The sequence below is a fragment of the Nannizzia gypsea genome, genomic scaffold, assembly GCF_000150975.2.
Source record: "Nannizzia gypsea CBS 118893 supercont1.4 genomic scaffold, whole genome shotgun sequence".
NCBI classification, from domain to species: domain Eukaryota; kingdom Fungi; phylum Ascomycota; class Eurotiomycetes; order Onygenales; family Arthrodermataceae; genus Nannizzia; species Nannizzia gypsea.
The window spans coordinates 1,537,888-1,553,743 of NW_003345198.1; the positions used below are offsets into that span (position 1 = coordinate 1,537,888).

Genomic DNA, 15,856 nt, shown 5'->3' on the forward strand with positions numbered 1-15,856 from the left:
TTTCTCTGACTAGCTCGATGATAGAGTGCATCATCATAGCCTAATGGATGACCTTGGGGGTATATCATAGCCGTCATAGATATGTAATATCTATCAAACTTCATTAGGACTCCCTTCCAGTCTTCTAGGTCTAGCTGGGTAGCGGCCCGTTAAAGAGTCTCGCTATTGGTAGATAGACAAGACCACACTCCGCATCGCTACTCTCCATCATGAGAGTGGCAGAACTCTTCGACTGCTCTCTCACCACAGCGTCTTCCCTCCTCTCTGATGAAGCAGCTTTGTATGGGGAATTCCAGCAAAGCTCGATGTTGTTGTTGCTGCCTCAGGCAAAACGTTGAAGCGATGAACTATCCAATAAGAGTCATCTGAGTGGAGCCCTATAAACTTAAAACTATCAGCTTAGTCATCAATCTCTAAACTCTATCTTATCCTTGTTTCGTTGATCGAAGAACAACAAGCAACAAAGATGCATGCATAACCTTTTCGACGCAGGAGTGAACAGCCTTCCAACGTCTGCGTTGACATGCAGGACCGGCCGGGCTCTTTTTATCTTTACTTCCACGATACGGTTACACAAAGCGGCTCTGACGTCTCGTGTTTTCTCTTTCCCGTTCCTATGTGAACTCTCTGGTACGCGCATCACCTGATGCGGATAAGTCTATCTACGGGTCAGCACCTCGGGGGCGATGTCATTGGGAGGTCGATGACGCAGGAAGCGAGGCGAAATGAGATAAGCCCTGGGCTCGCTTGGTGCTAGTGCATCGCGGGGGCAGTTCTAAAGCCTCGATCACCTGCATTCTGTTGACCAGAAAAAGGAGCCGCAAAGCATGGAAAGCATATACCTCTTGCTTGCTTAGATAGCCCAAGATACAGCGAACTTCAACCAGGTCGATTTCGTATCAAACGGTGCGGTATCTTCGGTTACGATCAAGTCTTGGGCTTGGAGGGAACCACGGACCGCTACCTTTGAGCATACTTTTCGGCTACGTCAGATTCTTTACCGATTATCGGTTGCCCCTATAAAGGCGGCACACCGCCCGAGTTTTGCGGTTGGCCTGGAGTATTAGCACCAAAGCCAGGACATGCAAAAAATGGAGCGTGGATCAGTTATCACCATCGCCGTCTTGTTGACGTTGTTTTTGGGAGTTGCGCTCTTTGAAAATTTGGAATTCTCAGTCTCTTTAAATAGGTATGAATTCTCCTACCTAACAAAAAAAAGGAGTTGACCCTAGATACGGCGATCGAAAAGATAAAATGTTCACCGTTAAGAGTATGATTTGTTCTCTAGCTAACTATTCTTAGCGGCGGCTTCCACGAGTCTCCTCCAACCGAATCTGCCTCAAACGGCCAGTGCTTGACAAGGGCGGAAGCCGAATCAATCCTTCAGAAATGGGTTGATTTAGCGATTTCTCAGAAATATGGAGACGAAAGTGGGCTATTTGATGAAAACTTTCGTTTGTTTTCTGAGAGCATGAACAGTGTTCGGGGTGGTCGCACGGTATGCCTGTTCACTCTCATCCCATTACCCACTGTATAAGGAAGGATAGACGAATGGAACGAACAAAAGAGCCCGCTAATATATGCGTCTAGATCTCACTGCCTGTGTTTTACAACAGAAATCATCTTTTTGACCTCTGTAAAGATAAAGCCCCTAGTGGCAGCATTATTGATATCATGGCCTGGGACCACGGTTGCAATTCCATCACCGCCAGAACCACACTCCATTCTGACGTCAGGCCTGGTATTTCGCCTATTGCGGGTGTTGTATTAATCATGCTGGACCCAAGGACGCGTAAAATCAAGGAAGTGTATGAGGAGTTCAACAATGTGGAATTTGTCAGGGGAACTTGTGAGCATATGCTCATTACACCGAAAACCAACAGTGCACCTTCATGTCTCCAGCTTAAAAACGGAGTAAGAATAACATATTAGTGTATCATGTCCCATTAATAATCAATTCATATTGTCATTGAATAAATATATATGTAGCTACGATAGGGTATCCTCCAACGGCGGCTATCGTCCAATGACGCGCATAGGAAATTTATAGACGCAGGCCGCAGGCTCCACGCGCTAGCTAAGTTAGCTAAGGTAGTCAATTACCATTGCAATTCCAACCACCATCTCACCCACCTCAACCAAACCGGGCACTGCGGCACGGAAAACCACATACCAGCTGGAGCACACCCAAGCCATTCACAAGATGCATGCTGGCCTCCAAAACAGCCCGAAACACACCTACTCGCACCTCGCACCTTGATGTCCCAGCACTCGACCAGCTCCGCCGAGGTTGAGGTTCTAGTACACATATCCGCCCCCGGCACCGTACGAGACGACGCAACATACCGCTCCCACGCCTCAGCATGTCTATCCTTCGAGCCCGTGACGAGAATACCTCTTACCTCACAGGCAGACACCACTGCTCCTTCATCCTCAGTTAGAGACGAAGGAGAAACGACCTTTGGATCGTTCACTAGTTCCTGGCCATGTACGGCGGAGGAAATCCAGCATCAGGCCGAGCAACTGGCTGAAAGCGATGAGACGAGTACGCCGCCCAGCACTGTTCCTGAGTCAACGTGTGCTTCGCCGGGTTTCTCGGATGAAGGGCAGGAAGACGCCGAGTCGGATCGGACAGATACGCCTACTTTCACTGCCACACCGCCGATGACGTGGAGCGGTGTTGAGCGTAATCAGAGTCCCGACGCATCGCCTATAAAGCCGATATATATCTCTATATCCTCTGAAACCACCTCGTCGCAGCTACAGTCGCAATCCCAGCTTTCGACGCAGGAAGCGTCACAGCCTAGCCTGAGTCAGGACCAGGAGATACAGTGGCAGGAACAGCTACGGTTTCCGATGGAGATACATCCGCCGCACCCAACGCCGTCGAGTACAGCGCGGTTCAAGACGCATCTCACGCCTGCGTTGCGAATGCTGGTGGGACATGCTAAGTTATCTACGCGCTATGCACCGGGGTATCAAGCTAGAGCGCTACGGGTGTGTGAGCGTGGATACTGGTTTGTTCGTATACCCCTTACCACTTCCGATGCAGTATCTACCGCCGGTACTGGAGTTGGTAATAGTAATGGTATGGGAGGCCGTGGTGGGTGGAGTGTTGAGCGGTTTATGCAGTTCTGGGAGTACTTGGATGAGTATGTTGGTTCGGGACGGGCTGGGTGGGGGGTATGGTGCGTTGCTGATATGGAGGGGGATGAAGCTGTTGAGGTACGTGTGTGTACGTGGGGAGAGGTGGTGGGCGCAATGTACCTTGTTTTATACATGGCTAGTGATAGGGCCATTGCGTCTTTGGAAGGGGTAGAATGGCGCGATGCAAGTGAGAAGGCTGTTATTCGGATGTGACGTGAGGTAAGGTATGTCAGAGCTAGCTTTGAACAATTGATAGAAGTTTTATTTTTAAGAGGAGATACTACGACTAGTAGTGTACATCACAACACGACGCAACACGATAACATCCGACATAGGAAAGGCTAGACAAGAGAAGGGCAAGGGTAAGATAGAGCGAAGGGAGCGTAAAGTAAAGGAAGGCAAGGGAAAAGAGGCAGGCTAGTAGTTGAGTTCCCCTCCACCCGCACCCCCTACAGCATCAAGATCCTCGTAACTCTTCAAACTCCTTCCCTGAACTGCCTCCTTCGGCCCCATGGCCTGCTGTGCTGTTCCATCCCATCGTCCGCCCGCTGCACCAGCACCCATAAGCGCAGCAGCGGGGTGGCCGGTGGGAATCGGCATCGATACACGCCCGAACATGGAACGAGAAGGTGATAGGCGGCCTACCCCTGGCGGACCAGACATGGGGTGCCGAGCTGTTCGGCGATCGTATGGGCCCGAGCGATGGGAGTGAGCGTAGCGGCCTGCGCCGCGCCGGATGACGCCCGGGTGGTGCTGGTGGTGGTGATGCATGTGGTTGTCGTGAGGGAGCATGTTGAGCATGGGGTTTGAGCCCGATGCGGGGTTGGGGACGGGCATGCCGTTGAAGGATGTTGCGTTGGACATGAAGGGCATGGTGTTGTAGTTGAATCCTCGCGGGGTGCCGGCCGGTACGTAGCCTGGTGGGAAGGGGAAGTGGCCGTTACTGGCTGCGTCGGAGCGAGTGGGTGAAATGTGCGCTGGGTCGAGAGCGTATGCATTTACGAGTGAGAGCTGTAAATCATTAATTAGCATAGAACGGAGTTATGATGAGTGTTGAAAGGGATAGCATACCTCGCTCTTTATCTCGGCAAACCACTCTTCGTGGCGCTTCTCGACGTGCTTGCGCCAGAAGTTATGCGCCTTGAAGAGCTTCGTGCATTCAGGCACTTTGCATCGGAACTTGGATTCATCCTCCTGCTTGACGTAACGAGCTAGCTCGTCTTCGACCGCTTCCTCGACCGGTTTTCCTCCGAGCTTCTTCAAATCTACATTCTCCGGCTCCAGGATCTGCATGAGCTTATCCTCAAAGGTGCGCACCCAGTTGAAGGCGCGGTAAATCTGCTGTTCGCTCTTGGAAGCGAAGCGCGGCGGCTTCTTCTCTTCGGCCGGGGAGGCGGGCGCTTCGCCTTCTTCTTCTTCGTCGTTGTTCGCAGCTGTGTTTGTAGCTGCTGTGGTGGAGTCCTTCTTAGACGGGTAAGGGGCGCCTATCGCGCTTGCACGGGCGGCTGATTTGGCGTGGGTGGAGAGGCCGGAACGAGGACGACGGAGATGGCCTCCTGGACACTTGCGGACAAGTTCGTGGACAGAGTCGGACTCGAAGACGCAGTAGAGACAGAAATTGTGTACGCGACGGAGGTACTCGACTGTTAGATCGAGGGTTTTCTTCTTTGCGAGCAGGTCTTCTGTGTCTATTTCATCAGAGTCATCTAGGTCTGCTTCCTCGCCTTCCTCTGTCTCGTCCTTCATTTCTCCATCATCGAGGAGGATCATGTCTGCTTCTGTATCGAGGTGATGGTTGTTGTTGTGGTGGTGGTGCCTGATCTTGACCGGACCGCTGACTGGAGGCTGCAGCCAGCCTTTACCACGCAGGTCTTCTACGCGCTCTTCTATCCTGGCCATGCCGTCCGTCGAATCCATGGCAGCGTCGAACTTTGCTACCACTCTGCGAGCCAGGTCGAGATCTCGCTCAACACGCTCTGGAGCCGAGAAGAGGTCCCAGAGGGCCTTCTTGCGTGGATTGGCGGGTGGAACATGGACACCGACGTGGCAGACAAAGTCTCCCCTGTCGGGATCGGTGATGGTCTTGCCATTGACGGCTTCCAAGGCGCGCTCAGCGGGGGAAACAGTGGCAGGCTGCTCTGCCTTTTCAGAGTCCATCATCTCGTCCTCCTCGTCTCGGCCGTCTCCTCGCTCAATGGTAGATGTATCCTCTGAGCTGGAAGGATGCAGCATGATCCAGCCTATGCGATGGTACTTCTTTGACGGATTTGGGTCACTCAGACTGAGCCACTTGAACCCACCGTCGACTTCGCCGAGATGCTCCTTGCAGAATTCTTCTATCTTCTCGCGACTGACGTTGGGCGCCAGCGTCTTGATGAGCAGGGCCGGCTGGAGGATGGAGTCATCTCTGAGCTCTCCTCCGCGCGCAGGGACAGGTCTAGCACGCCCAGCGTCTCACCGACGCCGTGGGTTCACCTTCTTCCTTCTCGACTATGCCTCCGGCTCCATCACTCTCGCTCTTATAGATGCCTTCAAGGGTGAACTCGTCAAAGACACCCGAGGCAAGGTCCGTACACCACTGGTCATACGCCGAGACACGGAACTGAGCCAGCCTTTGTTTGAATTGCTGCACGCACATCCGCGACGTATCTCTCCCTGAACCACTCTTCGCCGCGATGCAGCTGCACAAACTGCCTGGCCAGCTTCATCTGCAGGTCTGCCTTGTATGCGTCGTAGGCAGTCTGTATCTGGCCCCGCTCGCGCTCTCTGTCTTCCCGCGCCTCTCTCTCCCCCTTGACCCTTCGTGTGGCGGGTGGCAGGCCATTTCTGACCCTCTCTTTCTCCTCCTTGATGGCGTTCTCTGTCCTCCACCACTCTGCAAAGTAATTGAAGCCAACCTGGTAGTCTAGCGCGAGGGGGGCCGGGATGGGGTTCGAGCGCGGCACTGGCTTGGAAGAGGCCGAGGAAGACGAACCCTCTTGCTGTCCGGGGATGTATCTGTCTATGTTTGCTGCGCCGGGCGAGGGGTGACGGCGGCGAGCGTAGTAGTCTTCCCGCCTGTCTCTGTCACGCTCTGCTCTCTCTGGCTGGTACCTGTCTATGCCTGCCGGGCTCCTCGACCGTCTCCTCCTCCTGTCCGCTAGAAGATATTAGCACAATTAAACATTATTAGGGGCAATGGTATGAGAGAGGGACTTACGAGACCTGCGGAAGTCGTGGTAGAAGGGGTCCTCGTCGGCCCACCTGGGCTCCGCCTTTGCTCCCGGCGGAGAAAAGGACTCGTAGTCCATGAAGCTAGCATCTCGTTAGAGGAGAGGAAGTAGAGAGGAGGAAGAGGGAGATGGAGAGGTTCATGGAGGAGGAGGTATAGGTAGAGACAGAGGTAGAGGAGGCAGAAGAGAAGAAGTAGGCAGGCGAAGTAGAGAAGACATGACTGAGTAAAAAGGTAAAAAGACGAGCGAGGAAGAAGGGAGGAAGGGTAGTTTAGTTACCAAGAAGAAGAAGAATAAGAAGAGAAGAAGAAAAGAGTAAAAAGAAGCCTCTTGATCCCCGGTGAAAGAGTGAGAGTGAGTTGCTTGCTGGCGGCAAAAGCAGCAGAAGCAGCAGAAGACGCAGAAAGTGAAGCTGATGAAAGGTCGACGTTGTCCAAGTTGAGGCTAGTGCTTAGTCATGGACAAGTCATTTTCTGCGTCCTGGGTCTGTCTCGGCTGCCATAGAGTAAAGCAGCATCATGTGACTAGCTATCTTACTCATCTCTTACTCATCTCTTTTCTCTCGTCTTACTCATCAACTTACTAAGCTGTCTGCCCTGCCCTGCCCCACTTTTCTGTCTCTCATCCTAAAAAAAGGACCTGCTAAGCCTAAAGCGGCTAGTAAATGTGACGAGTGAAAATGAGCCAAAAAAAAAAAAGAGAAGCAGAAAAAACAAAAAACCAACGAAAAAACCAACAAGAATAAGAAGAAAGAGACAAAAGACCACAAGTAGGAAGACGAAGATGATGGAAAAGTAGAAGATGGCGACCTTAGAAAACTTGACTCACTCACTCTCTCTCTCTCTCTCTTTCTAAGTCATCTCTTCTTATCCCTTTACTCGAGTATCTCTTCTCATCCTCTTCTCTTCTCTGACTAAGCCATGACTAAGCCCTCACCGCTGCCCAACCAAGCTTCGCCTTCCTCTCGCCTTCATCTCTTGCGTCCTGACCTTAGGCAGACTTAGACTCGTATGTAGACCGGTAGACACTTACTAGGAAGATACTTACCAGGAAGACGGTTACTAGTACTTACCTGTTAGCTCTCTGACGTCTTCCTCTTCTTCTGCTGTCTTCGTCCTCTTCCTGCCCAACCTCACCGCCGAAGTAGCAAAGCAGGCGAGGAGTTGGCAGTGAGCAGGCAGTGTCACTTAGTTCTCTTCTTCCTCCCTACTTAACTCCCTCCTCGTCCCTTTTCTTCTTCCTCTCCTACTCTTACTTCTTCCTCTCGTCAGCTTCTTCCCTAACTTCCTCTTCTTGACCGCTGAGCTTCTTTTTCCAGCCCTTAGACCGTCTTACCTAAGCATCCCCCTTCTCATTGGCCTCTTCGCCTTAAAAGGTGCAAGGTCCGCCTTCTTCTGCCCTCTCACTCGCCCTTTTTTTTGCCTCTCTTTCTTCCCTCTTTACTCTTCTTGCGCTGCCAGTGTCTCTCTGCCACTGGTGTTTCTCTTCATTCGCCTGTCTGGCTCTTCTTACTCACCATCCCTCGACTATCTCAACCATCGTCTCTCCCAACCAACCACTCGACTCTGTCCCAACCAACCACCGTCACCACCAGCGAGATCTCCTTGACTCGACCTGACTTGACGTTTCATCCTTAACTAGGCTCACTCCTCCTCGTCCAGTAAGTGTCGCCCTTTCGCCTCTTTGCCTTTCACCTCTTCGCCCTCTGCTCCCCTACGCTTCTGCTGCTCTTCTCCCCTGCCCACGCCTTTGACTGGCCAGCGTGAGGGAGGCCCTTGTGTCCCGTGACCGCGCTCGACCCAGCAAGCCCGCAGCCTGCAGCAAGACAGACGGACGGACGGACAGGGCAGGACAAGGGCAGGACAAGCACAGGACAGGCCAGGTCAGGGCCCCTGGGCTCGCAGTTAGCCTGTCTTTAGCCTCTCGCGTCGCGTCTCTCTGTTTACTTCACTGCCTCTACCTCTTCCTCTCTCTTCTGTCTACTGTCCTCTCTCTGTCTGCTGTCTACTGTCTACTGTTGCCTGCTCTACCTGTCTCCTGCATTGTCGTCTCCCGCCTCACCCGCTGTCGCTGTCCTGCTGTGTTGTTCTCCCTTGGGGACCCGCTTGGTACGTGCTGCATGCACAAGCTCCCGCTGCCAACGCATCATCGTCGCCCTACACTTTTGGCCCTTTTTAACTGCACACACACCCTCGGCCTGCCTTACATACACACCACCACCACGCTGCATCCCACCCCTCCATTACATATACACTTCTACTACCGCTACTACTACGCTACCATTACTACGAAGTATCCGACTTACTAATAGCCGGCAGGATGGAGTACGCCCAGTACCAGCAGCCTCAGCACCAGGCTTCTCCCATAGTGCCGCCCCAGCCTCACCCTCACTACCAGGGACAGCCGCAGCAGCAACCACCACAGCAACCACCACAGCAACCCCAGCAAGGGCCCGGTCAGCAGCATCAGCCGCCCCAGCCAGGACAGATGAGCTTCCCCCAGAGCTATGCGCCATACGGCATCTCGCCGACCCAGGCCGCGGCCATGGCCACCGCTGCTGCCACGGGACAGTTCTTCCCCTTGCACCAGGACTCGACGCGCCTGCCCATCAAGAACGAGAGACCGCGACAGTCGCCCCAGCAGGCCCACGCTCAGCCCGCTGCTGCTGCCCAGGCGGCCGCTGCTGCTGCTGCTCAGAGACGCATGTCCCAGCAGCTATCGGGAAGTCCTCACTCCATGCCTCGACAGCCACCACCACATCCTCAGCAGCAGCAACAACCGCAACCGCAACACCCACAGCATCCACAGCAGCAACATCCACAGGCACAAGCTGCTCATCCACCGCCTCCACCACCTCCACAGCAACAACCACAGCAACCACAGCCATCGCCTGAGCTAGCTCCCCCTGGGCCCCCGGCTGAGGAGTCTCCCCTCTACGTCAATGCAAAGCAGTTCCACCGCATTCTCAAGAGACGCGTAGCCCGCCAGAAGCTAGAAGAACAGCTCCGTCTCACCTCCAAGGGCAGGAAGCCGTACCTGCACGAGTCACGACACAACCACGCCATGCGCAGACCGAGAGGGCCAGGAGGTCGCTTCCTCACCGCAGACGAAGTCGCTGCCATGGAGAAGGCTCAGGGCGGTGGCTCTACCTCCACAAACAACTCCGCCGGCGACACAAACGAAAACAAAGAAGTCACCGGCCAGAAAAGGAAGAGCATAGCTGAGTCGTCGTCGCCGGGTTCCAAAAAGGCCAAGACATCGCCTCTAAGGACAGGTGCCAACGCCAACGTCAACGCTGCTCCCACTGAACCCTCTGACGCCGAAGATGAAGACGGCTAGTCTTTTACTCGCCCTTCTATCTACCGTTCTTGGTTGTCTTGTCTACTTCCGTTTATATATATACATATCTACTATTATACCCCCTCTCGTCTCGTCTCGTCTGGTCTTGTCTTTGCCTCTGTCTCGCTCTTAGCAGATCTCGCTGTTGCCTGCCTCTCTTCTCATCATCATCTTTGTTTCGTCTTTTCTCTTCTTTCAGCATGAGCGCGGCGGATGGATAGGATAGGATAGGATGGACCGGTTTCCCTTTTTCTCTTTTTTTTTTCTGTTTTTCCTTTGTCTATCTCGTTTGTTCTCTCTTTTGTCTGTCTGTCTACCCTGTGCGTGTCTTGTACCTGAAAAAAATTGAAGCTTAAAGAGTGTCTAGGGCGATCCTATGGTTTGTGTTTCTTTTCCTTTTTGTTAATTAGCTGGTTCTTGTCTGTGGATAAGAGTGATATATGATGATGCGAATCAAAGCTCGGTATATACTGTCTCTCTCTCTTTATTATCTACTCTACTCTCTATTCTCTTTACTCGTGTTGTAGTGTTATTAGAGTGTTAAAGTGTGGTTAATGTGATGACTAATGAGGCTGGTGCTTACTAAGTGTGGCTGGCCTCACCTCCTTCTCGACCTCATCCATGCATCTACTTAAGCATTCATGATATTTACAGATATCAACACCTCCTCTGCTTCTTCCGCCATATAGACAGACGCCCGCGACCACGTCCACCGGAGTAGATGGCAGCCTACTTCTGCCGGCTGCCCCGTCTCTCCGCTCCCGTCTGCCCCCGCGCTCCCTCCCCTTCCCTCCCTCCTTCTCCCTCTCCCTCTCCTTTCTCCTCTGCCTGACAACCCCCCCAGCCCAATCACCATGGAGGGCGGAGGAGGAAACATCAAGGTCGTCGTGCGCGTCCGCCCGTTCAACTCAAGGGGTATCCTCTTCCTCTTCCTTTCCTCTTCTTCCTCTTCTTCTTCTAATAAAAATACCTCTCGCTAACTTATTATATAGAACGCGATCGAAATGCAAAATGTATAGTCCAGATGAAAGGCGCCCAGACGGTGCTCACCCCTCCTCCCGGCGCTGAAGAAAAGTCTCGCAAGGGCGGCAAGTCCTCTGCCACAGGAGCCAACGCAACCCCCGAGGGTCCCCGAGTCTTCGCATTCGACAAATCATACTGGTCCTTCGACAGGAAAGCTCCCAACTACGCCGGCCAAGAAGACCTCTTCACCGACCTCGGTGCGCCCTTGCTCGACAATGCCTTCCAAGGCTACAACAACTGTATCTTCGCTTACGGCCAGACGGGATCCGGCAAGTCGTATTCCATGATGGGCTACGGCGAAGAGGCAGGCGTGATACCCAAGATCTGCAAGGAGATGTTCCAGCGTATTTCGGGCATGCAGGTAGCGGACAAAAACCTGACGTCGACGGTGGAAGTGTCGTATTTGGAAATCTACAATGAGCGGGTGCGGGACTTGCTTAACCCGGCTAATAAGGGGAACTTGAAGGTTCGCGAGCATCCTTCTACGGGACCTTATGTGGAGGATCTAGCGAAGTTGGTGGTGCAGAGTTTTTCGGAGATAGACCATTTGATGGATGAAGGTAATAAGGCGAGAACGGTCGCGGCGACCAATATGAATGAGACCTCGAGTAGATCGCATGCTGTCTTTACCTTGACGCTTACGCAGAAGAGACATGATAAGGAGACGACGATGGATACCGAGAAGGTGTCGAGGATCAGTCTGGTGGATCTGGCGGGATCCGAGAGAGCGACGTCTACCGGTGCGACGGGTGCGAGGTTGAAAGAAGGTGCGGAGATTAATCGATCGCTGTCCACGCTGGGTCGAGTCATTGCTGCCCTGGCCGATTTGTCCTCGGGCAAGAAGAAGGCAGTGGTGCCGTATCGAGACTCGGTTTTGACTTGGTTGCTTAAGGATTCGTTGGGCGGTAACTCCATGACGGCTATGATTGCTGCTATCTCCCCGGCAGATATCAACTACGATGAAACACTGAGTACGTTGCGATATGCCAATTCAGCCAAACGTATCAAGAACCATGCAGTTGTCAACGAAGACCCCAACGCGAGAATGATACGCGAGCTCAAGGAGGAACTCGCTCAGTTGAGAAGCAAGCTGGGCGGTGGTGCTGTTGGTGTCCCTGGTGCGCCCGCCTCTGCTACTTCTACGGGGATACCGCAGGAAGAGTACCCGCCCGGAACACCGCTGGAGGAACAGATGGTTACCATCATGCAAGCGGACGGTTCAGTCAAGAAAGTCAGCAAAGCTGAGATCGTCGAGCAGCTCGACCAGAGTGAAAAGCTGTACAAGGACCTCAACCAGACATGGGAAGAGAAGCTGCAGAAGACAGAGGAAATCCACAAGGAGCGAGAAGCCGCCCTCGAAGAACTCGGTATATCCATTGAAAAGGGCTTCGTCGGTCTCAGCACGCCCAAGAAGATGCCCCATCTAGTTAACTTATCAGACGACCCCTTATTGGCCGAGTGTTTGGTATACAACATCAAGCCCGGCACGACGACGGTAGGCAACGTCGACGCTACCTCTTCAGCATGCGAGATACGACTTAACGGATCCAAAATATTGCATAAACACTGCACCTTCGAGCATGCCGATAACATCGTCACCGTCATTCCCTGCGAAGGCGCCGCGGTGATGGTCAACGGCGTGCGAATAGATAGCCCACAGCGACTCAGGAGTGGGTTCAGGATAATACTGGGAGATTTCCACATTTTCCGATTCAACCATCCCATGGAAGCGCGTGCCGAGAGGGTAGAGCAGAGCCTCCTCCGTCACTCCGTCACAACAAGTCAACTTGGTTCAAACTCAAATACTCCCGTCCGTGGACATGATCGAAACATAAGCAAAACCGGTTCCGAGATAGATGGCGACTCAAGTCGGTCTGGCTCTCCGATGCCATCCCAGCGAGGCGGAGGCAGTACAGGACGAGAAGACTGGTTCTATGCTCGACGAGAAGCAGCGAATGCGATATTAGGTACCGATCATAAGATATCCGCACTTACAGATGATGAGTTAGATGCGTTGTTCGATGACGTGCAAAAGGCCCGCGCGGTGCGGAGAGGGTTCTATGAGAACCGATTCTTGGATATGGAGGAGGATTCGGACTCGTTGAGCTCATACCCTATTCGAGAGAAGTACATGTCCAACGGGACCATTGACAATTTCTCCCTGGACACGGCGTTGACCATGCCTGGTACCCCGAAACAAGGTGAATATGACGATACCAATGAATCCCCCTCGAACGCAAACTCCAGCACCAACGGCAACAACGAACCAGACACCGAAAAGGGGCGGATGGAGAAGGCCCTGATGGAAGCTAGAGAAGAGTTCCAGCAGCAGCTCCAACGTCAAAAGGAAGCCTTTGAAACGCAAATAAAGGGCATCGCACACCTATCCGGCCACATGACCGAGGACGGACCCGGGTTCTCCTTTCTTGAACCACGCGAGATAGAAGTAGCTCGGAACGTGCTCGCACACTGGCGAAGAAGAAACTACGTCCGCATGGTCGAGTCCGTTCTCCAGCACGCCTCGCTTCTCAAAGAAGCACAAGTAATGAGCCACATAATGGACAAACACGTCTTTTTCCAATTCGCCATCGTCGACGTAGGCCAGAGCATGGGCTCGTCCTACGATCTCGTACTAAACGGCATATCAGGGGATGACGACATGACTCTCGACGATGCTAAGAAGCCCTGCATAGCTGTCCGAGTGATTGATTTCAAACATAACGTCATCTTGCTCTGGTCGTTGGAAAAACTTGAGCGTCGTGTGCAGGCCATGCGGCAGATGCATCAATACATCGATCGACCCGATTACATACAACATTTCAAACTTGAGAATCCCTTCTCGGAACAGTGTTCGCCTACTTACTCGCTTGTAGGCGACGTAGATGTCCCGCTCACAGCAGTGTTCGAGTCAAGGGTTCAAGATTTCTCAGTCGAAGTCGTCTCAATCTACACCCAGAACGTCATCGGCATACTGCGTCTTTCCCTCGAACCTTCCGCTGCCCAAGCGCCTTCGTCAACGCTGAAATTCAACGTCGTGATGCGTGACTTGGTTGGTTTCGCTGAACGTGAAGGCACGGATGTCCATGCTCAGCTCTTTGTCCCAGGTATATCGGAAGAAGGCGGCGCAACGACTACACAAATCATACAGGGCTTCGATGAGAATCCTGTCCAGTTCGAAAGTGTGCATAGCATGAGTCTACCGCTCAACAGTCCCCGAACATCGACGTTGAAAGTTAGCATCTTCGCACTCGTGTCCAGCATGCATCTTGACAAGCTTCTTAGCTGGGACGAGATGCGCGATGCACCTGAAGCACCGCCCCAGAAGCGCAAGGCACCCCGTATAGCTGAGTCGGAATACTTCCAGGAAGAAAGACATGATGTCTTTGCTGGCGTGCAGATACTCGAACTCGCGGAGAACGGCGAATACTTGCCCGTCGACGTCGTGCAGGCTAACAGTCTCGAGGCGGGGACCTATCAGCTTCATCAGGGCCTTCAGCGCCGTATAGTGGTTAACTTAGCTCATAGCTCGACTGAGAGTTTGCCGTGGGATGATGTTACTGCGTTACGAGTCGGTGGTATCAGGCTACTTGATCCCTGGGGTAAAGTCCCTGATCTAGACGATGGTAAATCCATTGATATCCCGCTGAAAATGATCCAAGAACCCTTGGTCAAGGATAATGCGGATGGATCTTCGAATATCACGATCATAGGACAGTGGGACTCGAGTTCTCATGGCTCCCTGCTCCTCGATCGCACGACGGCGGATAAATATAAGGTACAAATAACATTGCGCTGGAACTTGATTTCCTCACGTCTACAGGAGCCGATTGTCTTTGAGCTCGATCAGTGCCTGCAGATTCTTGGTCGGTCTAGTGTTCGGCCGCAGTCGATGTTCAAGCAGTTCTGGTCCTCTACGCGGGTAGTACATTCGACTTCGCAGATGTTTTCCGTTGCGGTGCGACCTGTCTCGGCCAAACGGGCAGCGGACCTGTGGCGCATGAATACGCAGAACGATTACATCAAGGGAGAAGAACTGCTTACTACCTGGTCGCCTAGAAAAGTCTCTTTGATAAAGGACTATATTGCTGCGCGGAAGAGACGACATCGAATAGCTGAGATCGAAGCTGCTCGAGCAGCGCTAAGTGACGGCAGCTTAACCCCATTGTCCGCAAATGGCCACTTAACCCCTTTATCACGAAATACCCCCGAACACGCCGAAAGACGTGAACAGCTACTACGCAAATACCTCGGGCTCTGGTCTGCCAGCAAAGATCCCACCGACACCATCCTCGTAAAGGGACACATCGAGCCTCCTCTTCAGGGAGCCGCATTTGCCCCAACCACAACCGCATCCACGTTCACCACAGATAACGACAGCGTAATCTCCAGCGCCAACGCATCCTCTCAGCAATCAACATCTACCTCCACAGACCGATTCTCCTCCAAACCTCGCTTCCTCGCTACAATAACGCATATCCCTAAAAACCCTACAGTCCTTAAATCAGGCTACCTCTACACCCCCGATGACACCTACAGCCTTTGGGTCCGTCGCTTCGTCGAACTCAGACTACCATACCTACACATCTATTCTGTTCCCGACGGCGATGAAATAAACATCATCAATCTACGCAATTCCCACGTCGATCATGATCCGGACTTCGCCAGACTGCTGGTTGGATCTAGTGGGAACGGTCTGTCGTCGCGCGGCCAACCGAATGTCTTCGCTGTGTTCGGGGCGCAGAACACGTTCCTTTTCGCTTCAAGGACCGAATCCCAGAAGATCGAGTGGATTCTAAAGATCGACGAGGGGTATTTCAGCGGTATCAACAGTAACCACGGTAGCCGCGGGCCTTCAAGACGATAATCACACCACACGCTTTCCTCACTGTTTTTCCCACCGGCGTCTACCCTTGGTTCAAAATTGGTTTGCTTTCACTTTCGATTCTGGTTCTTGCCTTAATTTGTTTGCATCGTCTTGCTTGCGTGTTATAATGAATGTCTTGACGGCTCCAACGACATATATCCATCCATTCCATCTATACCTACATACCCCTACCCCCCTCGGGAACAGAAAAGGATACGAATTGCATTTTGGCTTCAGTTGGTTATTTATACTTCTTATTTCAACTCCCTGA

The 15,856-nt window shown here is 52.7% G+C and overlaps 5 protein-coding genes across 5 annotated transcripts; 3 read left to right on the plus strand and 2 right to left on the minus strand.

The window, feature by feature from the left end:
• Window positions 1-1,674: 1,674 nt before the first annotated feature.
• Window positions 1,675-3,360, plus strand: MGYG_05251 (hypothetical protein; the record flags this gene model as incomplete). The annotated part of the gene is made up of 2 exons (XM_003172612.1): window positions 1,675-1,914; window positions 1,999-3,360. The coding sequence occupies 2 exons, from the start codon at window positions 1,675-1,677 to the stop codon at window positions 3,358-3,360; spliced, it is 1,602 nt and encodes a 533-aa protein (XP_003172660.1).
• A 204-nt stretch (window positions 3,361-3,564) lies between these two features.
• On the minus strand, window positions 3,565-6,437 carry MGYG_05252 (hypothetical protein; the record flags this gene model as incomplete). The annotated part of the gene is made up of 5 exons (XM_003172613.1): window positions 3,565-4,158; window positions 4,219-5,535; window positions 5,606-5,749; window positions 5,784-6,286; window positions 6,347-6,437. The coding sequence occupies 5 exons, from the start codon at window positions 6,435-6,437 to the stop codon at window positions 3,565-3,567; spliced, it is 2,649 nt and encodes an 882-aa protein (XP_003172661.1).
• A 1,612-nt stretch (window positions 6,438-8,049) lies between these two features.
• Window positions 8,050-8,589, minus strand: MGYG_09074 (hypothetical protein; the record flags this gene model as incomplete). Its single annotated transcript, XM_003172614.1, has 2 exons — window positions 8,050-8,251; window positions 8,390-8,589. The coding sequence occupies 2 exons, from the start codon at window positions 8,587-8,589 to the stop codon at window positions 8,050-8,052; spliced, it is 402 nt and encodes a 133-aa protein (XP_003172662.1).
• Window positions 8,590-8,678: 89 nt separating this feature from the next.
• On the plus strand, window positions 8,679-9,698 carry MGYG_05253 (transcriptional activator hap2; the record flags this gene model as incomplete). Its single annotated transcript, XM_003172615.1, has 1 exon — window positions 8,679-9,698. The coding sequence occupies one exon, from the start codon at window positions 8,679-8,681 to the stop codon at window positions 9,696-9,698; it is 1,020 nt and encodes a 339-aa protein (XP_003172663.1).
• An 854-nt stretch (window positions 9,699-10,552) lies between these two features.
• Window positions 10,553-15,585, plus strand: MGYG_05254 (kinesin-II subunit; the record flags this gene model as incomplete). The annotated part of the gene is made up of 2 exons (XM_003172616.1): window positions 10,553-10,613; window positions 10,691-15,585. The coding sequence occupies 2 exons, from the start codon at window positions 10,553-10,555 to the stop codon at window positions 15,583-15,585; spliced, it is 4,956 nt and encodes a 1,651-aa protein (XP_003172664.1).
• Between the last annotated feature and the right edge of the window lie 271 nt (window positions 15,586-15,856).